Source organism: Lytechinus variegatus, chromosome 16 (genome assembly GCF_018143015.1).
Source record: "Lytechinus variegatus isolate NC3 chromosome 16, Lvar_3.0, whole genome shotgun sequence".
NCBI lineage: Eukaryota > Metazoa > Echinodermata > Echinoidea > Temnopleuroida > Toxopneustidae > Lytechinus > Lytechinus variegatus.
In genome coordinates this window covers 11027162-11045745 of record NC_054755.1, presented here as the reverse complement: position 1 = coordinate 11045745, position 18584 = coordinate 11027162, and the positions used below count along the sequence as shown (strand labels likewise).

General features: G+C 35.0%; 1 protein-coding gene across 1 annotated transcript in view; it reads right to left on the bottom strand.

The window, feature by feature from the left end:
- Positions 1-12784: 12784 nt before the first annotated feature.
- The window catches only part of LOC121429849 (probable E3 ubiquitin-protein ligase HERC4), a 36408-nt gene continuing 30608 nt past the window's right edge, over positions 12785-18584 (bottom strand). The window contains exon 21 of the mRNA XM_041627094.1: positions 12785-13575. Coding sequence (XP_041483028.1) covers positions 13307-13575 — 269 coding nt within the window. The 3' untranslated portion in view covers positions 12785-13306. The remainder of the gene's footprint in view (positions 13576-18584) is intronic.

Below are 18584 nucleotides of genomic sequence, written 5' to 3'. Positions count from 1 at the left end.
ACACCTAAAATTTTGCAATTTGTTTTGTCACTCCGCGGGACTCAAAAGACCGTTTCCACGGACGATTTTTTTTTCTTGAAAAAAAAACGGGGACCCACTTTATTAAAAACTTGTTGCAATAACAAATGCACAATGTCTATGACAAATTTACTGTCAGCCAATCAAAGTGAATGATTTCAGTTGCTTTTAATTAACTGTTATAGCAAATTTGTTTTTATAAAAAAAATTTATGAAACGGATCAAAAGGACATGATTATATACATACCACTGTGTAACTGTGGTATCTTCCTTAGCAACAGGGCCAGTCAAAATGAAGATATCCAATAAGTTAAAGATGATGCACAATGTACTTCAAGTATTGATTGAATGCTAAATAAAGACATGAGTTCCTAGTTATTCGGTGACGAAGGGGGGGGGGCACATCTCTAAATGGAGTTTAGTCTACAGTATCACTGATAACATTATAGTGGATTGACTGTATGGGGGTCCTTTTTGCAATAGGGTTGTGCACAACAGGCTTTCGCTGAGTTTAGCCGGTGTGAACTTGGCCTTTCGTGATGGGGGAACATATTCATCGCAGACGTGCTCCCAGCAGTTTTTCTAACAATGGTTAATTTTTAGTAACTCCTTTTCTTTGAACAATGATTTGAGGGTCCCGCCCACCAGACGCACGGAATGGAACTTTTTATTTGAAATATATACAGCGGTTTGTTTATATACGTTCTGCTGTGGTCATTATATGTTCTATGCAGTATTATAAACTCAAGTGCATGATGGATGCTTTATTGATCTAACTGTTGGCCAATTCTTCTATAATATTTGCACGAAAGAGCTTAATATCAAAAGTTACATTCAGATTCCTTCGTTGTGTTGTTTCCCGTATGCGATGAGTTTCAAACAATAGAACCCTAAATCCATGGATATATCTTTCTTATAGTGTGATTTTAAAGAAATTAGGCTGTGCTTAAATGGGCGAGAACAAATGGAGTCACTTTTGATTGCATTACTTGTTGCTATAACTGGCAAGCTTTCTTGCTATCAAAAGCAAGAACTTTCTGAGAAGTATTAGAAAAAAAAGAATATTCGCAAACATGTCAATTTCGATAGGAATTCAGAGATAATTGTTACTAACCGAGACCCTCATTAATATCATGATTATAATTTTATCCACATTGGGGAGTTGGCGGAATTTGGGAATTATTTATTTCATTGTTAAGGGCTAATCCTTTGGGGCAACAGATAATTATGCAGTACAAGCAAATATCATTATTCTGCCATAGTTAGAATATTGATTTTCTGAATAATCTTGAACATTTTCAAGCGTTGTGGCCCAGTGGAGTAGTCTCCGGACTTTGAAACAGAGGGTCGTGGGTTCAAATCCCAGCAATGGCGTAGTTTCCTTCAGCAAGAAATTCATCCACATTGTGCTGCACTCAACCCAGGTGAGGTGAATGGGTACCTGGCAGGAATTTATTCCTTGAAATGCCCCAGCACTGTAAAAGGCTGCTGGGCTAAAGCCAGGGTAATAATATCCAAGTCCTTTGGAAGCGCATAGAGACGTTATTTATAATGTGTTATGCGCTATACAAGAACTGTCTATTATTATTATTTTGGGGGCCAAATCTTGCATAGGCGACTCTAGAGTGCGTATCAAAAAAAAGTTTACACTTAGAAAATATCCTGTAAAATTATACATAAGTGACTTGTTGAAGATTTTTCCACATTTACACCTTGGTACAGATCCATTTAAGCAAATGACACTTAAAATGTCGAAAAATATTTCCGCTTGAGTGAGCACCACTTACTTTTGAAAAGTTGGTGAAAAATGATTTGCGCAGAACTTTGAAATAGCTATGCGAATAAAAGTAGACCTTAATCATGAAGAACACGTGTAGTTTAGCTATTAAAATCGATTTGAAGATATCCTTTACCTTTTTAAACTTGTTTCATTGCCCAAACACTTCGAAGAGTGTATTGCGCCCCACCCCACTCCCCCACACACCGAGGCCATCGTGACGATATTTGCTTTACACTGAGTTGTGATTTACATGAAATGGCTTAGGCTTGATTTTCATTTTGCTAATCACTCTTAAGCTTGGGAAAAGTGTGGAGAAATAAGTATTAAATGAAAAATGAAATGTAAACCCACTTTAAATGATAAAAACTTAGTGACAAAATGCTGGAGATGTCTGATATAAACTTTTGTTCAGATTCAGTAATGTCCTGAGATCCAGCTGGCGCAAAAGGGATAAAAGGTTGTGCTTACAAAGTGTTGTAATTTCAATTTGGGTGGCAAAAGTGTTACAAAATGCTTGAATGAATCTGTTTTATTTCAGTTGACTACAAGAGCAAGGGAAATGTAAGAGAGATGTTTCACAGAGTAAGTTTGATTTCGCCATTTCCCCTTGACACAGCGTGAAAACGAGCATTTCTGCGAACTTTACAAAAATGGACAGTGCTCACTCAAGTGAAACATTCTGTCCAAACTTTTACTTTCATTAGATAGATGAGACCCAAACACAAGATTGTATGTGAAAAAATCATCCACACATTGCATATTTTTTAATTCCCAGGGCTTTTTCAAAGTGTAAACTTTTTTTTGATACGCACTGTAGAACGTATGGTCGCCTCAAAGCATGCATTTTGGGGGATTTTCAGAAGCAATATGGGCTGCCATGAGGGCTAAATCGTCATCATGTATTTCCTGCACTATGTTGCACTGACATAGCAACACATATGGTTCATTGCCTAATCCATTTTAAGTGTGTTCATTCACTGTTAGAAAAAATAAAAGAAGTTCCTGCAGCAGAGTCTCGAGAATACTGTCTTGTGATCTTACCGAATTGCGTAATCTTACAGGAAATTGGTACTTGATGTATGGAATCTTACAAATTTCCTTGAATAAAACACCCTTTTCCCCTTTTTTAAACAGACCTGTTCTGTTAAGTTGCAGAAAAATTCTTGTTTTATGAATTTACAGAATGAATCTGTTATTGCTTTCTACAAAATCTTCTGTTTATTTTCTGTAAAATCACGGTTTTTTTAACAGTGTTCTTCTTTAGAAGCCCCCCCCCCCCCGTTATGACCGCCATACAGTGCTCTGAAAGTCAAATTCATGTAAAGGACCAACGAAAGCCCGCTACCCTGGGATTTAATGACTCATGATTATGATCATGACCATAAACACTCGAAATAAGGCCCGAAGTTGCTGTATAATGGAGGGTCGTCAATTATATTCATCACTTCGTTGCACATTTTCTAACCTTTCTGCGCAAATTCTCTAAATAAATAACAGTTTCTCACGCTGGTCACATTTTCAATTATTCTCCGTTTGTTGGGGGTAAACACCCAAAAAGACTCGTTTGTTAATATCACCCTTTCAGAAGTACATTTAGAACAAGTGTACTTTTATATTCTTTTCTTCTCAGTAGATTAAAAAAAATCATTTGTATCCAGCAGTCGTGATTCCTTTGTCTGGCGTTTTCCCTTTCTTTCCTTTTGGAAAATAAATACATGAAAAAAGACTGGCCTTCAAGGGGCGGGAGAGGGGGGGGGGTCAAGAAAGTAGATTGAGAGACAGAAAGTGACGGAAAGACTAAAAAGTTGTTTAGAGAACTGAAATAGTGAGAAATTGGTATATTTTATATATCGATTTTATACAAAATTTACATTGTCCTTTAGTCTAGGGGCCTATGTGATATAAAGAGACAAAATTTCTTGAATTGGGGTTTATCATTTACCAATGAATTCCACTTTTTGATGGAAAATTACAGTCCAAACAACATTCAAGCGAACAAGTAGAGAATACAAAATCATGATGAAGTATTTCTCTAAACTTTGGGTTTATGATTTACCGATGAATGGTACTTTAATTAAGATTGGACAACATAATGAAAACATTGTTTAAATTCTTTATACGAGGCTGTTTACTATAGGAACTTTGCAGTAGCTGGTAAAACCTTAAACAACAATATTTAAAACTTTGATTAACTGACATGACTGAGAACGTTTTTTAAACATTTTTATACTGTTTAAACATCTGCTGTAAATTTCCGATAGTAAGCAGCGCAACAAGAAATGATTTAAAGAAGGCGTTTTTATTAAATCATAATGAAGCATTTCGTGAGAATAAAATACTGAACAAAGAATTAAGTACATTGGACTGTTCCCGATGTTGACATGAAATTAATGTCCCGTCAAAACAATTTCATTTCATCACTTCACTTCTTTCATTCGTTGTTCTGGGCGTATAATATCCCCATGGTCATAAATGTAATCAAGGTCTTTGTATTCTTATATTTTTTTCTCTCTTTTCATCAATTATTCCGAGATCGATAAATCTTGCTGCCAAATAATATATGTCGGCGCATAATTCAGTTTGCATTGTCACAAATGTTTGGAGGTGTAAAGATATATAACCACGATAAACAGCTTCTTAAGACCTACATGACGTCACTTGGACCCCAGTCACTCAATTATTTCCCATAAAACCACTTGGCTTGATGCAATCAGTAAGGTGTATATTAAAATAAAATATATAAATGGCACGATTTTTATTTTTTTTATCACCTTCGATAATGGGCAGTGGTTTAATTTTAACAATTCACTGGTTTGGTGGAAAACTTATGTTGAACAAAAAACTATGCAATATCCGCTTGGATTATTAATTTATCTTGTTCAGTTATTTAACAAATATTATGTATACCCGTCATTTTTAACGAGTAAAGTAAACGACATACGGGTATAACTGTAAATGTTGCTAATCAAGTGCGGAGCTATATGGAGGCATGGGAAAAGTTGCAATTGTGCCCCCGATATACCGCCCCCTTCCCTTCCTCCTCCCTACCAAAAACTATGCAATTGATAAAGAAAAAATACCAAAAAAAAGTGCACGAGGGAAATGGTCATGCACCCACCGTCGATGAAAAGAAATTTGTAAATGTTTTCTCCCATAATATTTAATTAAACATCAAAAAAATCATCCACAACTTTCATGAGCATTTATAAATATCGCATGCAGATCTGTGTTGTCTATCTCAACACGTGCCTACGTGTTTTAATTCAATACAACGAGTTGTCAACTTGACATGAACTTGTGAACATGAATAAGCTAATGTAAATACATTGCACAATACTGACGGGCTTAAAGGGGGTCAAGTCCACCTCAGAAAATTGTTGATTTGAATCAATAGAGAAAAATCAGACGAGCACAAAGCAGAAAATTTTATCAAAATCGGATGTAAAATAAGAAAGTTATGACATTTCAAAGTTTCGCTTATTTCTAGCAAAATAGTTATATGAACGAGCCAGTTACATCCAAATGAGAGAGTCGATGATGTCACTCACTCACTATTTCTTTTGTTTTTTATTGTTTCAATTATACAATATTTCAATTTTTACGAATTTGACGATTAGGACCTCCTTGCCTGAAGCACAATAATTATGTTAAAATAACGGAATTCCACGTGTTCAGGGAGAAATGAAACTTCATTTCACATGACAATGACGAGAAAATAAAAACATTTCATATGATAAAGTACAAAAGAAATAGTGAGTGATGTCATCTGTTCCTCATTTGCATACCGACCGAGATGTGCATATAACTGCTTTGTGAAATGAAGCGAAAGTTTAAAATGCCATAACTTTCTTATTTTACATCCGATTTTGATGAAATTTTCAGTGTTATGCTTGTTGAATTTTTCTATTTTTATTCAAATCAAGTTTTTGTTGGGGTGGACTTTCCTTTACATATTTATCAATTGACCATTGACTTCATTAAATTATCATTTTGAATACACATTGCATGTATGTGAGCTGTTAAACGTTTCCACAATGAAAGCAAATCAAAATTTCTAGGTTGACAAACGGCCTCTAATCCAAGGTGGGTAAGCTTTGAATTAAAAAACAACTACACATTTAAAGAGGGAAGAAAACATTTTATTTTCATTCTTATAACATACATGAGGAGAATAGGAGAAAGAAGAGGTGCAAGTAGGAGGGGGGAGGGGACTAAAGAATAGAAATAAATTCATGAACTTTTGCAGTTTACATAAAAACAAAGAGTGTCATACACACACTGTCACTCATCAAATAAACATACCATCGAATGACAAATCATGAATTTCTACTTACAGAATATCAGCTATCAAGGAACACCCTTAATGATACAAAACTCTTGCAATAATTTCTCCAGAATATAAGTCAATGATTTTATCAAATTGACACAAGTACAGTGGCAAATACTCTATCAAGTACTCTTTAAAAATACTTCAAATAACAAGGCATAATTCTAAAGTAATGAGTCATAACCTCTATGAGGTGTATAATGGTAGACTTTGAACTATTTTGACATAGTATCGGATAACAGTCATGATTAATTGATTTAAGCTAGGATTTCAACACACACATGAATTTCTATTTTCAGTTCTCATAATGTGAACTGAGGTGTTCTTGTTGAAAACATCAACAAAGCACATTACTCGTGTGGCATAAGAGCTTGCCTTGAAATTGAGTAAAATATAAAATCTATTATTCAACCTATATTTATGATCAATTAATTAAATGTCATGTTTTTTGTATATCTGTATATTTGTAGTCTTATTTTTGTATTTACCAGTACAAAATTTTCAATAATTCTCAATTATATATAAATGTTAAATGCAATATAGTATGAATTATAATATAAAGTGATCCTTTGATCTTATTGTTGATCTGTAATTACATCTAACCAGTTTGATATAATAAATGATTGCCTGAACTTCCTCGACCTATCATATTATCTTCTCCCAATTCAAAGATTGATTGCAAAATTTCACCATAAACAGTAAATCTATCTTTTGATATCCTGGTATACTGTTACAATTTTTAGTCGACATTCTCACTCCTCCTAATTCTCGGCCTAGTCCCCTTAACTCTTCAATTCAAAATATATTTTATGGGGATAAGGTGTCGTTTGACATGTTTGGCATAATTTTTCTGAGAATAGCAATACAAATACCAGTGTGGTTTGTTTGTCATGTGCAATATTTATCTGCATTATGTTCATTAATTTCCAAGAGGTTTTCACCATTCTTCTGTAATTCCATATTTCAAGGGAAGTTGTGGCTTATTTCCATGCTCTCTGCCTATTATATTTCCTCAATAAATAACTTTGTAGATAGTATACACAATAGGTATACAGGGGCGGATCCAGCTTTTTATAAAGGGGGAGTTTGGGTGGTATGCGAGGAAGCGTAGCGCCCGAGTCCAAGCGAGCGGAGCGAGCGACGGGGTGTGTGGGAGGGGGGTGTCCCCCCTCCCACAGTAGGGAAAGTTTTTGAAAATCTGTGTGTGAAAATGGCATTTTCTTGCATCTAAGACACCACTATTTTTGGTATAGAGGTCGTTAACAAGTTTAAAAAAAAGATAAGATTAAAAAAAAATGGTCCCCGGATTTTTTTTTGGGGGGGGGGGTTTGCTTAACAATCAGGAATGTTACAATGAGTCATATACATTAGCTAACAGGATATTACAAAATAAATTACATTCATATAACAGATGTAGATTGAGGCAATACAGCTATTTGATACTTTTTAGCACTCTAGCACAAATTTGCCTCAAAATAAAGTTGAATGTACCGGGACAACAAATTCTCTTCATCTTACAAAAGAAATTTGAATTAGAAGAGGTATATAGGTATATAACACATATCTTGCATAATCTGGCCTACAATTTCAAAGTGAGAGTTAAGCTGTTAAGGTGAATGATCACATTTTTATAAATGTGATCTCTGGGTTCTATATGTATAGCAAATACACTGTATATATATATATATATATATAGATAGTATAGATATAGATAGTATAGATATTTTGTCCGAAATTGTAAGAATGTCGGCTCTACATGTATCTGTAATTTAACACTTTAATTCAGACAAATGTAATTGAAGGGGTAAAGAACGTTCTAATGCACAGTTTGAGGGGGGCAATGGAGTGAACTTCACAAGACAAGTTAGAATATATATTTTGTCCGAAATTGTAAGAATGTCGGCTCTACATGTATCTGCAATTTAACACTTTAATTCAGACAAGGATAATTGAAGGGGTAAAGAACGTTCTAATGCACAGTTTGAGGGGGGGGGGGGCAATGGAGTGAACTTCACAAGACAAGTTAGAATATATATTCTGTCCGAAATTGTAAGAATGTCGGCTCTACATGTATCTGTAAATTTAACACTTTCAGACAAGGATAATTGGAGGGGTAAAGAAGTCCTTATCCAGAAGATATAAAGGGTCAAGACAAGGTCAGCAAAAAGTCAACAGACTTTCATTGGTAGCCAAAATACACTTAAAGCGTTTAGAAGTTGGTTCTTTATTTTGAAGTCTCTATCTAAGAAGGCAATAATATCAATTAGATTTAAAAAAAAAGGGGGGGGTCAAATGTGCTCAGATAGACGTCAAATACATTCAGTGCGGTATCATAGTATTGAAGGAATACGTTGAAACGACTTGACAAACCCTAGCGCCCTTAAAATTAAGGAAGAGCCAAAAGCTAAAGTGGAAAATAAGAATCTAAAGAAGGGGAGGGGGGGGGGGGGAGAAAACTGGGCTCAAGTTCCTTAATTTCCCGTTTTCCTCCCCCCCCCCCCACCATTTTCCCGCCATTCTTGCCCATACCATTGAGGCAAATCTTGTGATTGTACATGTATATCCGACCCTCTCTTGCTAATCATGGTAATGTATTAGTATTTCACGATTCACGATTTTCCCTATGTTCTTTCTTTCCATTTTTTCATGTTTTCCCTTTCCTCCCTCCCTCCCTCCCTCCCTCCCTTCCTTTCTCTCTTTTTTTTTTTCTTTCTTTCTTTCTTTCTGACCTTTTCACTTTTTCTTCTCCTTTTTTATTTTCCCCTTTTTTAATTTTCCCCTTTTTTAATTTTCCCGGTGATTTATTGGTGTGGGGAGCGGGGAAGGACGTGTCTGGGGGAGCTCCGCGTTTTTCGCTAGTTTTAGCCGAATGCTTTTGGGTTTATTTTATAAATTTGATATCGGCTTTTAGAGTTTTTTGTGGGGCGTCTAACGGGGCATTTTGTTCAAATTGATTCATAGGATTTTTGAAGTAAATTGTATTTTAAAAAGTTTTTTCTCAGGGTTTTTGCAAAGATTTTTAAATGCGCCAGGGGGGGGGGGGAAGCTTGCCCCCCGCCTGTAAAGCCACTGCCTTTTAGAACTAGCATAGGCCTATTTTCAATTCAAACAACCAATTAATACATGCCCAAAAGACGCAATACAACCAATGCTTTGTTTTAAGTAATATCGCTTGTGATATCAATACTTTATAGCGCGCAATGTGTCGTCTCAGATTTGCGCTTGCTGAATCGTTCGCGTCACGAGCGCGCCACAAAATGAATACATTAATGAATTTGCCAAGTTGACCTTTGTCTAATACACGTACTAAACCACAGTTGACGAGGGAGCATCGTACGAAATACATAATTCATAAGCCTTCATTAATAATGGGGGCTTATTCTTATTTTAGCTTCTAATGGATAAACAAAATGGCGAGTAGCTTCGGGGGCCTGATTTCCACTCTGAAGGCGAAGGAGCCGCTTCAAAGGAGCGGTCATTCAATGTGCGCTACGGAAGACGCGTTCCGGTGCGGTCACTGCGGATGTGTGACGCGGTTACCGCGGTCAACAAACCATTCCACACGTTGCCGTGTACGTTGTGCGTGGACAAATGCACGATAACTTTCGAGGGCTCGTCCGCGATGTGCTCGAGTCATTACCGTTGTTTTGTATCGCACAATGTGCAACAGATCTCAGGCATCCGCGCGCTGTGACGCTTACGTCAAAGACAAAAGATTCGATTCATTGTTACGTATTTGAAGTGACGACGAGCGAGAAGGCGTCAGAGATCGTTAACATTGTGTGGAATGCTTTCGAAGCTGCCTGGGAGGATTGGAAAAGAAGTAATACAGACGGCGGAGATGAGAGAGAAAACCAGATAAAATTTATACGTCTTGATTATATGTTGTTCTTGGGGAAGGGGGGTTATCCCTAAACCATTTTGCAAATTTGGTGCATATCAAAAGTGATTTGTAGTTGTATTATTTTTAAGGTGACTAGAACACCATTTTGGCTGATTCTGCGACATCAAACTACATGTAGAATTTTTACATTTGACTCAATATGGAAAAATGTAACTTTTTCAACCTCATTAAACCTACAACTTACAAGTTAGAAAGCTTTCTTGAAAAAAATTGGAACTTGACGAAATCTAGTAGTTTACTAAATGCCGTTCTGCCTATGATTTACGATACATCATTCTTTGTCACATTTCCAGTCTTTTAGCCACGTAGTCAGTACATCGATTAATCGAATGGTTCGAATGGCGTGCCGCTAATCACCAATCGATTAGCAAAATTTACACTAATGATGTAATCGAATGTTCGGCAGATCCCGATTATGACGTTGGGATAACTCGAATACCCAAGTAATAATGACAAGAAAACAATGATGACAATGGTTTTTTAATACTGCATACAGGTTTAAAAATTATGTTACCGAGGTGATTTTTCAAAAATTATCAATGATTGTATCACATTCACAGTTACACACTTAACATGAAAGAGCTCCGAAAATGTTAATCCAACCCGACCTTGCCCTCGATACATTTCAAAACATTTCATATATATTTCCATATACTATTTTATTTTCCTTGGGCACCAGTTTATTGTTTTGTCTCTTACACTTCTAATTCACACCTACGTCCAAAAAATGAATTAAAAAGGAATTTTATAATTTGTACTTTGAAGTATTTAATAATTTCAAATGAACCAGCATTTATGACAAGGTCAATATTAATTTAATTTTTAAACTGAATTATTTCAAAATACAATCACTAATTTTAAGAATATTATTCAGCTGTGTTTTTTTATAATATGAAAGTACTTTGAGTGAAGGCTTGAAATCATAAAAAAATAAAAAACTACATCTTTGACATATTGCAGAAAAAGATGTATTAGTTGTATTAAGACAAAGCTGCTACCGGATAATAAATGGTGACATATATTACTGATATTACAATATGAATACAGAAACTAATATCTGAACTAGATATCACTTTCATATTGTTTTTTTTTTGCACTAGAGTGACTTTTATCAATACCACTGTCTCACTGCATAGGTGGGCCAGGTCAAAATCTAGGATAATAAATTAGATTGAAAAGAGTATGTACTTGATATAACCGTTCTTATACAAAAATTGACGTATACATGTACAGCAAATCAGTAAAATTAAAACATCCTGTATTCCAGAAGCTGAATAACAATTTTTAGATATAAAGAGAAAAATTTAACTCTTAGATATGAACAGAAAGATAAAGAATAAGAAGAACCATTATTAAAGTTGCCAATATTTTAGCTATGAATAAAAAACCAATAGATTACATTTCAAAAGATTGGATCGTCAAAAGACTGAAATTACAGTATCAATAATTTTTTTAATATTTCTAAATTGTTCTAAGCTACTAATCTGAGTACAATCATGATATTAACATTATACTACTATAAAACTATATATACACTCATTACGATTATATTTTGTATACCATATTCCTAATAAAAATAACTCTTGATATATATTTCAAACATAATCACCAATACATCATTATTTACAAGACTGATGGTATATAATGCAGACATCGAGAAATTTTATCTACATAATTTGATCAAAATATATTGTACAGTAAGTATATATATAAGTTATAAATATAATAATGAAAATTAATAAATTTGGTCTTAAAAAAAAAGACACTTGCTGATTCCAAAAATGTGATATTCAAACTTACTTCATGAATCCTGATATTGATTTATAGATCTTAAGTTTGAAAGAAATGGTGAAAAAATACACATTCTGTTGACTTTTCATAGATCATGTCTTTGTATGAATATCAAATCATTACATCATCATTTTCATAAATTCTGAAAAAAATATCTGATTGTGCAAATTCTGATATAAGAAGCAGGATTTTAACAAACCTATTCTATTTTCAAAAGGAAGGAATGTTGGAAGAAAGGAAGAAAAAAAGAAAGAAAGGAAGGAGGAAGGAAGGAAGGAAGGAAGGAAGGAAGGAAGGAAGCAAGAAAGAAAGAAAGAAAGAAAGAAAGAAAGAAAGAAAGAAAGAAAGAAGAATGAATGAATGAAGAGTATCAAGAAGAGATTGATGCTATCAAAATGCTAGTCATCTTGCCCTCCCCTATCAGAATACCCTGTTACTGCCCCTGATTACCCTATAGAATATAGCACAAAGAGTTAAAGCACTCACTGGTACCAATCGTCTTGGGATGCATCACATGACAATATAAAAATCATTTTATAGTCTTATTTTTATCAAGAGTTATGTACAGTGCTCTTTCCATTTTACAAAAAGCTGAGGAAACATTTGAATAAATGAATAAATTCAGCCTTCACATTGCGCATAGTCAAATACGGCAATCGAAAAGAAAGTAATTCCTACTAATAATGGCTATTTCAGATTTTAAAGAAATAATAATTGAATACATGAACAAACTATATGAGATAAATTTTGAAAGAATTAAAGCTTCTCTTTAGCTTTGGTAATGAGTCAGTAATGTAAACTGTACTTGAGTATTATCGAACATAACAGTATTACAAAAGTGCAGTACATGTAGTTATTGAATGGACTTTTGCCAATTAAAATTTAAATATGACATTTTTTCTGGCCATTTTTTGTTTAAACATGTGCACACCTAGTTACCAATAATGCATCTAGCATTTCCATTTATTTGAAAGTAGAATAAAAGAGCATTGTAGATTAGATCCCTTGCTCACGGGCAAAGGATTTATATTTAAATCTAGCGCCCTCTCTCTTGAATGTTACTTTTTACTTTTATTCGAATAGCCATTTGAGCACTGACTTTACATATTTAGTAATCAGATGTTAGAAAGAGATATCCTGAAATTTTAGCTCATTTCATGAATGAAAAAAAGTTTTATAATAAAGAAGACAAAAAAAGACAGATAATCTATTTAATCGGGCATCGCATCGAATTCGAATCTGGTGTAAAATCGACAAATTTTCCACTAAAAAACTTTTTTAGTTTGTATCCTTTACAGCATGTTCGTTTTGGTGCACATCAATTAATAAAATCAAATAATGAAATGGAATAGTGTGTTCACTTTTGTGGGAATTTACCAAAACAAAAGATACATATGTAGGCTTTAAATACACTTATTTCAGATAGGGCAATTAAATAAAAATAAATCCCCCCAAAAGTCTTATAACTATATAATAGTCTTAAACTCTATGCAATATGGAATGGGCAGTCGTAAAAGGACAGAGCAACTGTCAAGCGATCTTCGACAAGTTCAAGGCTGGAATACATAGGCAGGCGCAAGGTACGTTTAAATCCATGATTGTCGCAGCCATGGCCTGTTGGCAACAAACGCGTGAGGATGTCTTCAATCTCACGAGCATCGTTGATATCTTCACAAGGTACTGGAAGGCATTGGATGTGGAGGCCAATGTTCTTGAGTCCGCCAACGGGTACACGGTCAGACCCCACAACAAATACTGCACAAAAACACAATGATATTAGTAACAGTGATGATGATGGGCATGGTGGTAGTGTTGAAAATATTGACAACATAGTGTAGATAGTGATGGTAGTATTTAGGGTTACACTACGTAATTCCGAAACACTTAAATTGCCTATACCTCGATGTTCGTTAACCCGAAAACATAAAAGGGTTCGTTAATCCGAACATTCGTGGCATTATTCCGAAGGTTCCATAATCCGAAAACGAAATAAGGTTCGATGTTCCGAAGGTTCGTTAGTCCGAAAACGAAATAAGGTTCGTTAATCATTACGTTTTCGGACTAACGAATCTTCAGAATTAGGAACCTCATTTTGTTTTAGGATTAACGAAACTTCGGAATTACGAACCTCACTTTGTTATTGGACTAACGAACCTTAGGAATTATGAACCTCATTTCGTTTTCGGACTTACGAACCTTCGGAAATACAAACCTTTGGAATAAAGAACCTTCGGAATAACAAAGCTTCGGAATTACGAATGTATGCGGTATTTAGACTACAGAGAAAATAATGAGGATGATAATAATTATATTCCACATACTAAGAATCTAGCTATAGGATTGGTCAGAAGTCAGTTACATGAAAAAAGGGTAGTTTCCCCATCAATCATCACTTGCGGTGATGGACCTTTTTTGTTTCGCTGGTCTTTTTCAGCCGATATAGGGTCATAAGAAGTTATGAATTAGTTTAAGTACGCGCGAAATGAAAAGGTCATTGCCATTCATTTTTGGGGTCCATTACCTCAATCACCTCATCTAGATAGGCATGTGCAGTGTATAAACATGCTGGCAGTCAAACTTTGCATAAAATAAAAGTGCATTGCCCCTTAATTGTTTTGTTGTGACAGTAAAATTCCTCTGTGAGGTCACAATAAACCTTGCTGGAGCAAGATCTTGGATGCTTGCGCACAGTTCATGTATGTGCTAGCAGTAAAACAAGCATAATAAACTTCTCAATGGATTCTTTTTTTCAAAGCAAACCATGATTTAAAAAAAAAAAAATCTTCTTTTAGAAACGTATTGATAATGGTTTCTTTGATTATATTGGTTCTCAATGCGGAATATAAAGCATTATAATCATCTCATGATTTTTTGTGACGAGTCAAATTATCACTTTCTTGGCAAGCTGAATGTACATCTTTCCTCAGCTTCATCCAGCTTGCCTCCTAAGTGATAGTTTGTCCATCACCTTCACCAACAATGATTATTTGCTTACTACAGTGCGTATCAAAAAAAACGGGACAGATTTGAAAAGTCTATAAAATTTTAGTTTCAAATTATTATGTCTATGTTTTGGTGTTAATAGGTGCTCTAAGGTCTCGTCTTTCAAATGTTATAAAAACAAGTGGAATGCCTCTGGCCGTCTCACCTGCATCACGCGGTTCAATATAGCAGCAGTGCTGACTTTGCATACTACTCTAACTCGCACAAGATGTTCAGTGATACATGGTTACTCTTATGTCCTCTTTTTATGAACTAGACCAATAAACTTACAGAGATATGATGGTTATTGAACAAAAAACCCCAACATGGCCAAAGTTCATTGACCTTACATGACCTTTGACCTTGATCATGTGACCTGAAACTGGAACAGGATGTTCAGTGATACTTGATTACTCTTATGTACAAGTTTCATGAATCAGATCCATAAACTTTCAAAGTTATGATGGTAATTCAACAGATACACCCAATTCGGCCAAAGTTCATTGACCTTTGACCTTGGACATGTGACCTGAAACACGCACAGGATGTTCAGTGATACTTGGTTACTCTAATGTCCAAGTTTAACGAACTACACCAATAAACTTTCAAAGTTATGATGGTAATTCAACAGATACCCCCGATTCGGCCAAAGTTCATTGACCCTAAATGACCTTTGACCTTAATCATGAGACCTGAAACTTGCACAAAATGTTCAGTGAAGCTTGATTACTATTATGTCCAAGTTTCATGAATCAGATCCATAAACTTTCAAAGTTATGATGGGAATTCAACAGATATCCCCAATTCGGCCAAAGTTCATTGACCCTAAATGACCTTTGACCTTGATCATGTGACCTGAAACTTGCACAAAATGTTCAGTGATGCTTGATTACTATTATGTCCAAGTTTCATGAATCAGATCCATAAACTTTCAAAGTTATGATGAGAATTCAACAGATATCCCCAATTCGTCCAAAGTTCATTGACCCTAAATGACCTTTGACCTTGGTCATGTGACGTGAAACTCATGCAGGATGTTCATTGATACTTGATTAACCTTATGTCCAAGTTTCATGAACTAGGTCCATATATTTTCTAAGTTATGATGACATTTCAAAAACTTAACCTCTGGTTAAGATTTCGATGTTGATTCCTCCAACATGGTCTAAGTTCATTGACCCTAAATGACCTTTGACCTTGGTCATGTGACATGAAACTCGGATGTTCAGTAATACTTGATTAACCTTATGGCCAAGTTTTATTAACTAGGTCCATATACTTTCTAAGTTATGATGTCATTTCAAAAACTTAACCTCAGGTTAAGATTTGATGTTGACGCCGCCGCCGTCGCCGTCGGAAAAGCGGCGCCTATAGTCTCACTTTGCTTCGCAGGTGAGACAAAAATTAGTTTTGTTCATGCTTGAGCGAACACGGGACGTTTTTGTTGGGGGTTCAAAAAGAGGCTTGCGCCAGAATTGCAGAATATGAGTAATATGATGATCGGACTTCTCGCTAATTAGTAGACTTCCTCTTAACCTTTTCATTATCTTTGCCATATTTTTCAAATCATGCGGTCAAAATTCATTTTCAGATCTATTTATTTGCTTGAATTATTCTGTTATTCCTTTTTAATATGCTCTCTGTTAGCTTTGAATATTCCTTCTTCAAGCTAAAATTATTTTTCTTCAACCGAATTATGGGAGAGCATGGATTTTTTATTCAAATCCTTTCATTATGTGCTACAAAGGTTATGGTGCCTTTTAAACAAAGCCACACAGATCGATGGGCGGGCGCTCGGGTTGCTCCCCCCCCCCCCTCAATTAAAAAAAATCATGACCAAGAAAAAAGTGGACAGGAAATAAAAGGAAAGATAGAAAGTAAAATATGATATTATTTTCTGAATATTATGTCAAAATCTATCACAAAATTTGATATTGTAATTGATAAAAGTGGGAATATTGGCGTGCTCACTTCGCTCGCTCACAACTTTTTAATACATTTTACCCGATCTGCCATATCTAGCTCCTTCAAAATTGACTCAATACACCATTGTCATTGAAAGACATGAATCCCTTCCTTTGTTTCCTGTCAAGCAATTAAACTTGGTCAAGGAATTAATGACCCATTGAAAAATAGATTAATGTCTTTTAAAGGTACATAACATAATGTGTTTCACATAATAAAACGATTCGAATAATCACAAGTTTTCCCAATTAATAATTCAAATCTTCTTGCTTGGGTTGACAAAAATTATTTTCTCAGTTACTTAGGAAGGAAAATTTAAAGGTAAGAGAAGTTTAAATGAAAAAAACAAAATAATTCAATTAAATAAATAACTTTGTAAATGAAATTTGAGAGCACAATTCGAAAATTATGGCAAAGATAATGAAAAGGTCAAGAGGAAGTCTCCTGATTAGCAAGAAGTCTGATCATTGTATTACACATATTCTGCAATTCTGGTGCAATCCTCTTTTTGAACCCCCAACAAAAACGTCCCGTGTTCGCTCAAGCATGAATAAAACTTATTTTTTTAATTGCATTTCAAAGATAAGACTTTAGAGCATCTATTAACACCAAAATATAGACATCATTATTTGAAACAAAAATTTTATAGACTTTTCAAATCTGTCCCGTTTTTTTTTATACGCACTGTAGAATGATAATCATGATTAAGAGGTTGGGCTTAAGGCGACCGCACACCTTACGATTGATCTGCGACCCGGTTTCAGAAAAAATGTAGTAGGATTTGATGGTAACATTGACTCGGAATATCTTACTGTGTAATGTTCTAAATCATCGTAGAAATCTATGTTCAAATCTGTGACTATGCTATCATCCTTCTTAGAATAAAAGCAGATTAAATGTCTAGTCGTAATGACGTCATAGCAGTAGTACGATTGGGTAAGATTTGGTACGATTTGAAATTAATTTGGCCTTTACTCCAAAATACAGGCTTGCAATCTTTCAAAATGGTTATATTAGCATTCTTTCAATTAATTCAAAACACAAATAAAATGATATGTTCCATTCGCATTTTCAGAAAATGAGCAAAATATGATTTGTTCCAAAATCAGATCGCGAGCTGCGGTTGCATGCAGCTGTAAGATGTAACCTCCAAATAAATCAAGTTGAACTGTATACTGAATATCTCCCGAGTTCCTTCATATGCATGGGGTGAGTGAGCATGTGATTTGTGTATTCAGAGGAATGAGAGAGTGCATCACTTTGCACAATAGACTTTTATGAGCGAATCTACCCCCAAAACGAGTATATGAGTGAGAAGACGCGTGGACCGGGTTCTGGAGACTGCACGATGGTAGAACGCTACCCCCGACAGGGCCAGGTTACGCCGCAATATTGTAAAGAAAGAAAGCAGTAAGTTTGAATGAAGAGAATGCTCAAGACAAAAAGAAGTGGAAGGATTGAGTGTCATCCTGGTGGAAGAGTCGATAAGCCTTTGTAAGAGGGAATATGCTGTGTGAAATAATATACAATTAATGAATGGTTATGAGTGCAATGGACAGAATACTTCATGAGGTGAAAGATGAAATGATCCATTCAACAAGGAGTTGCCGAGTTGAATGGATCATCATTTCATCTTTCACTGATCGAATGAAGTATTCTGTCCATTGCACGAATGAAAAACATTCATTATTTGGTTTATATGACACCTAAAAAATGATTTTTTTTTATGTGAAATTCATGAATTTCGATGCAAAACATGCTCATGCAGCGCGTTTGGTCTGTTGATTGTTACATCATTACAACATGCGCACTGCTGG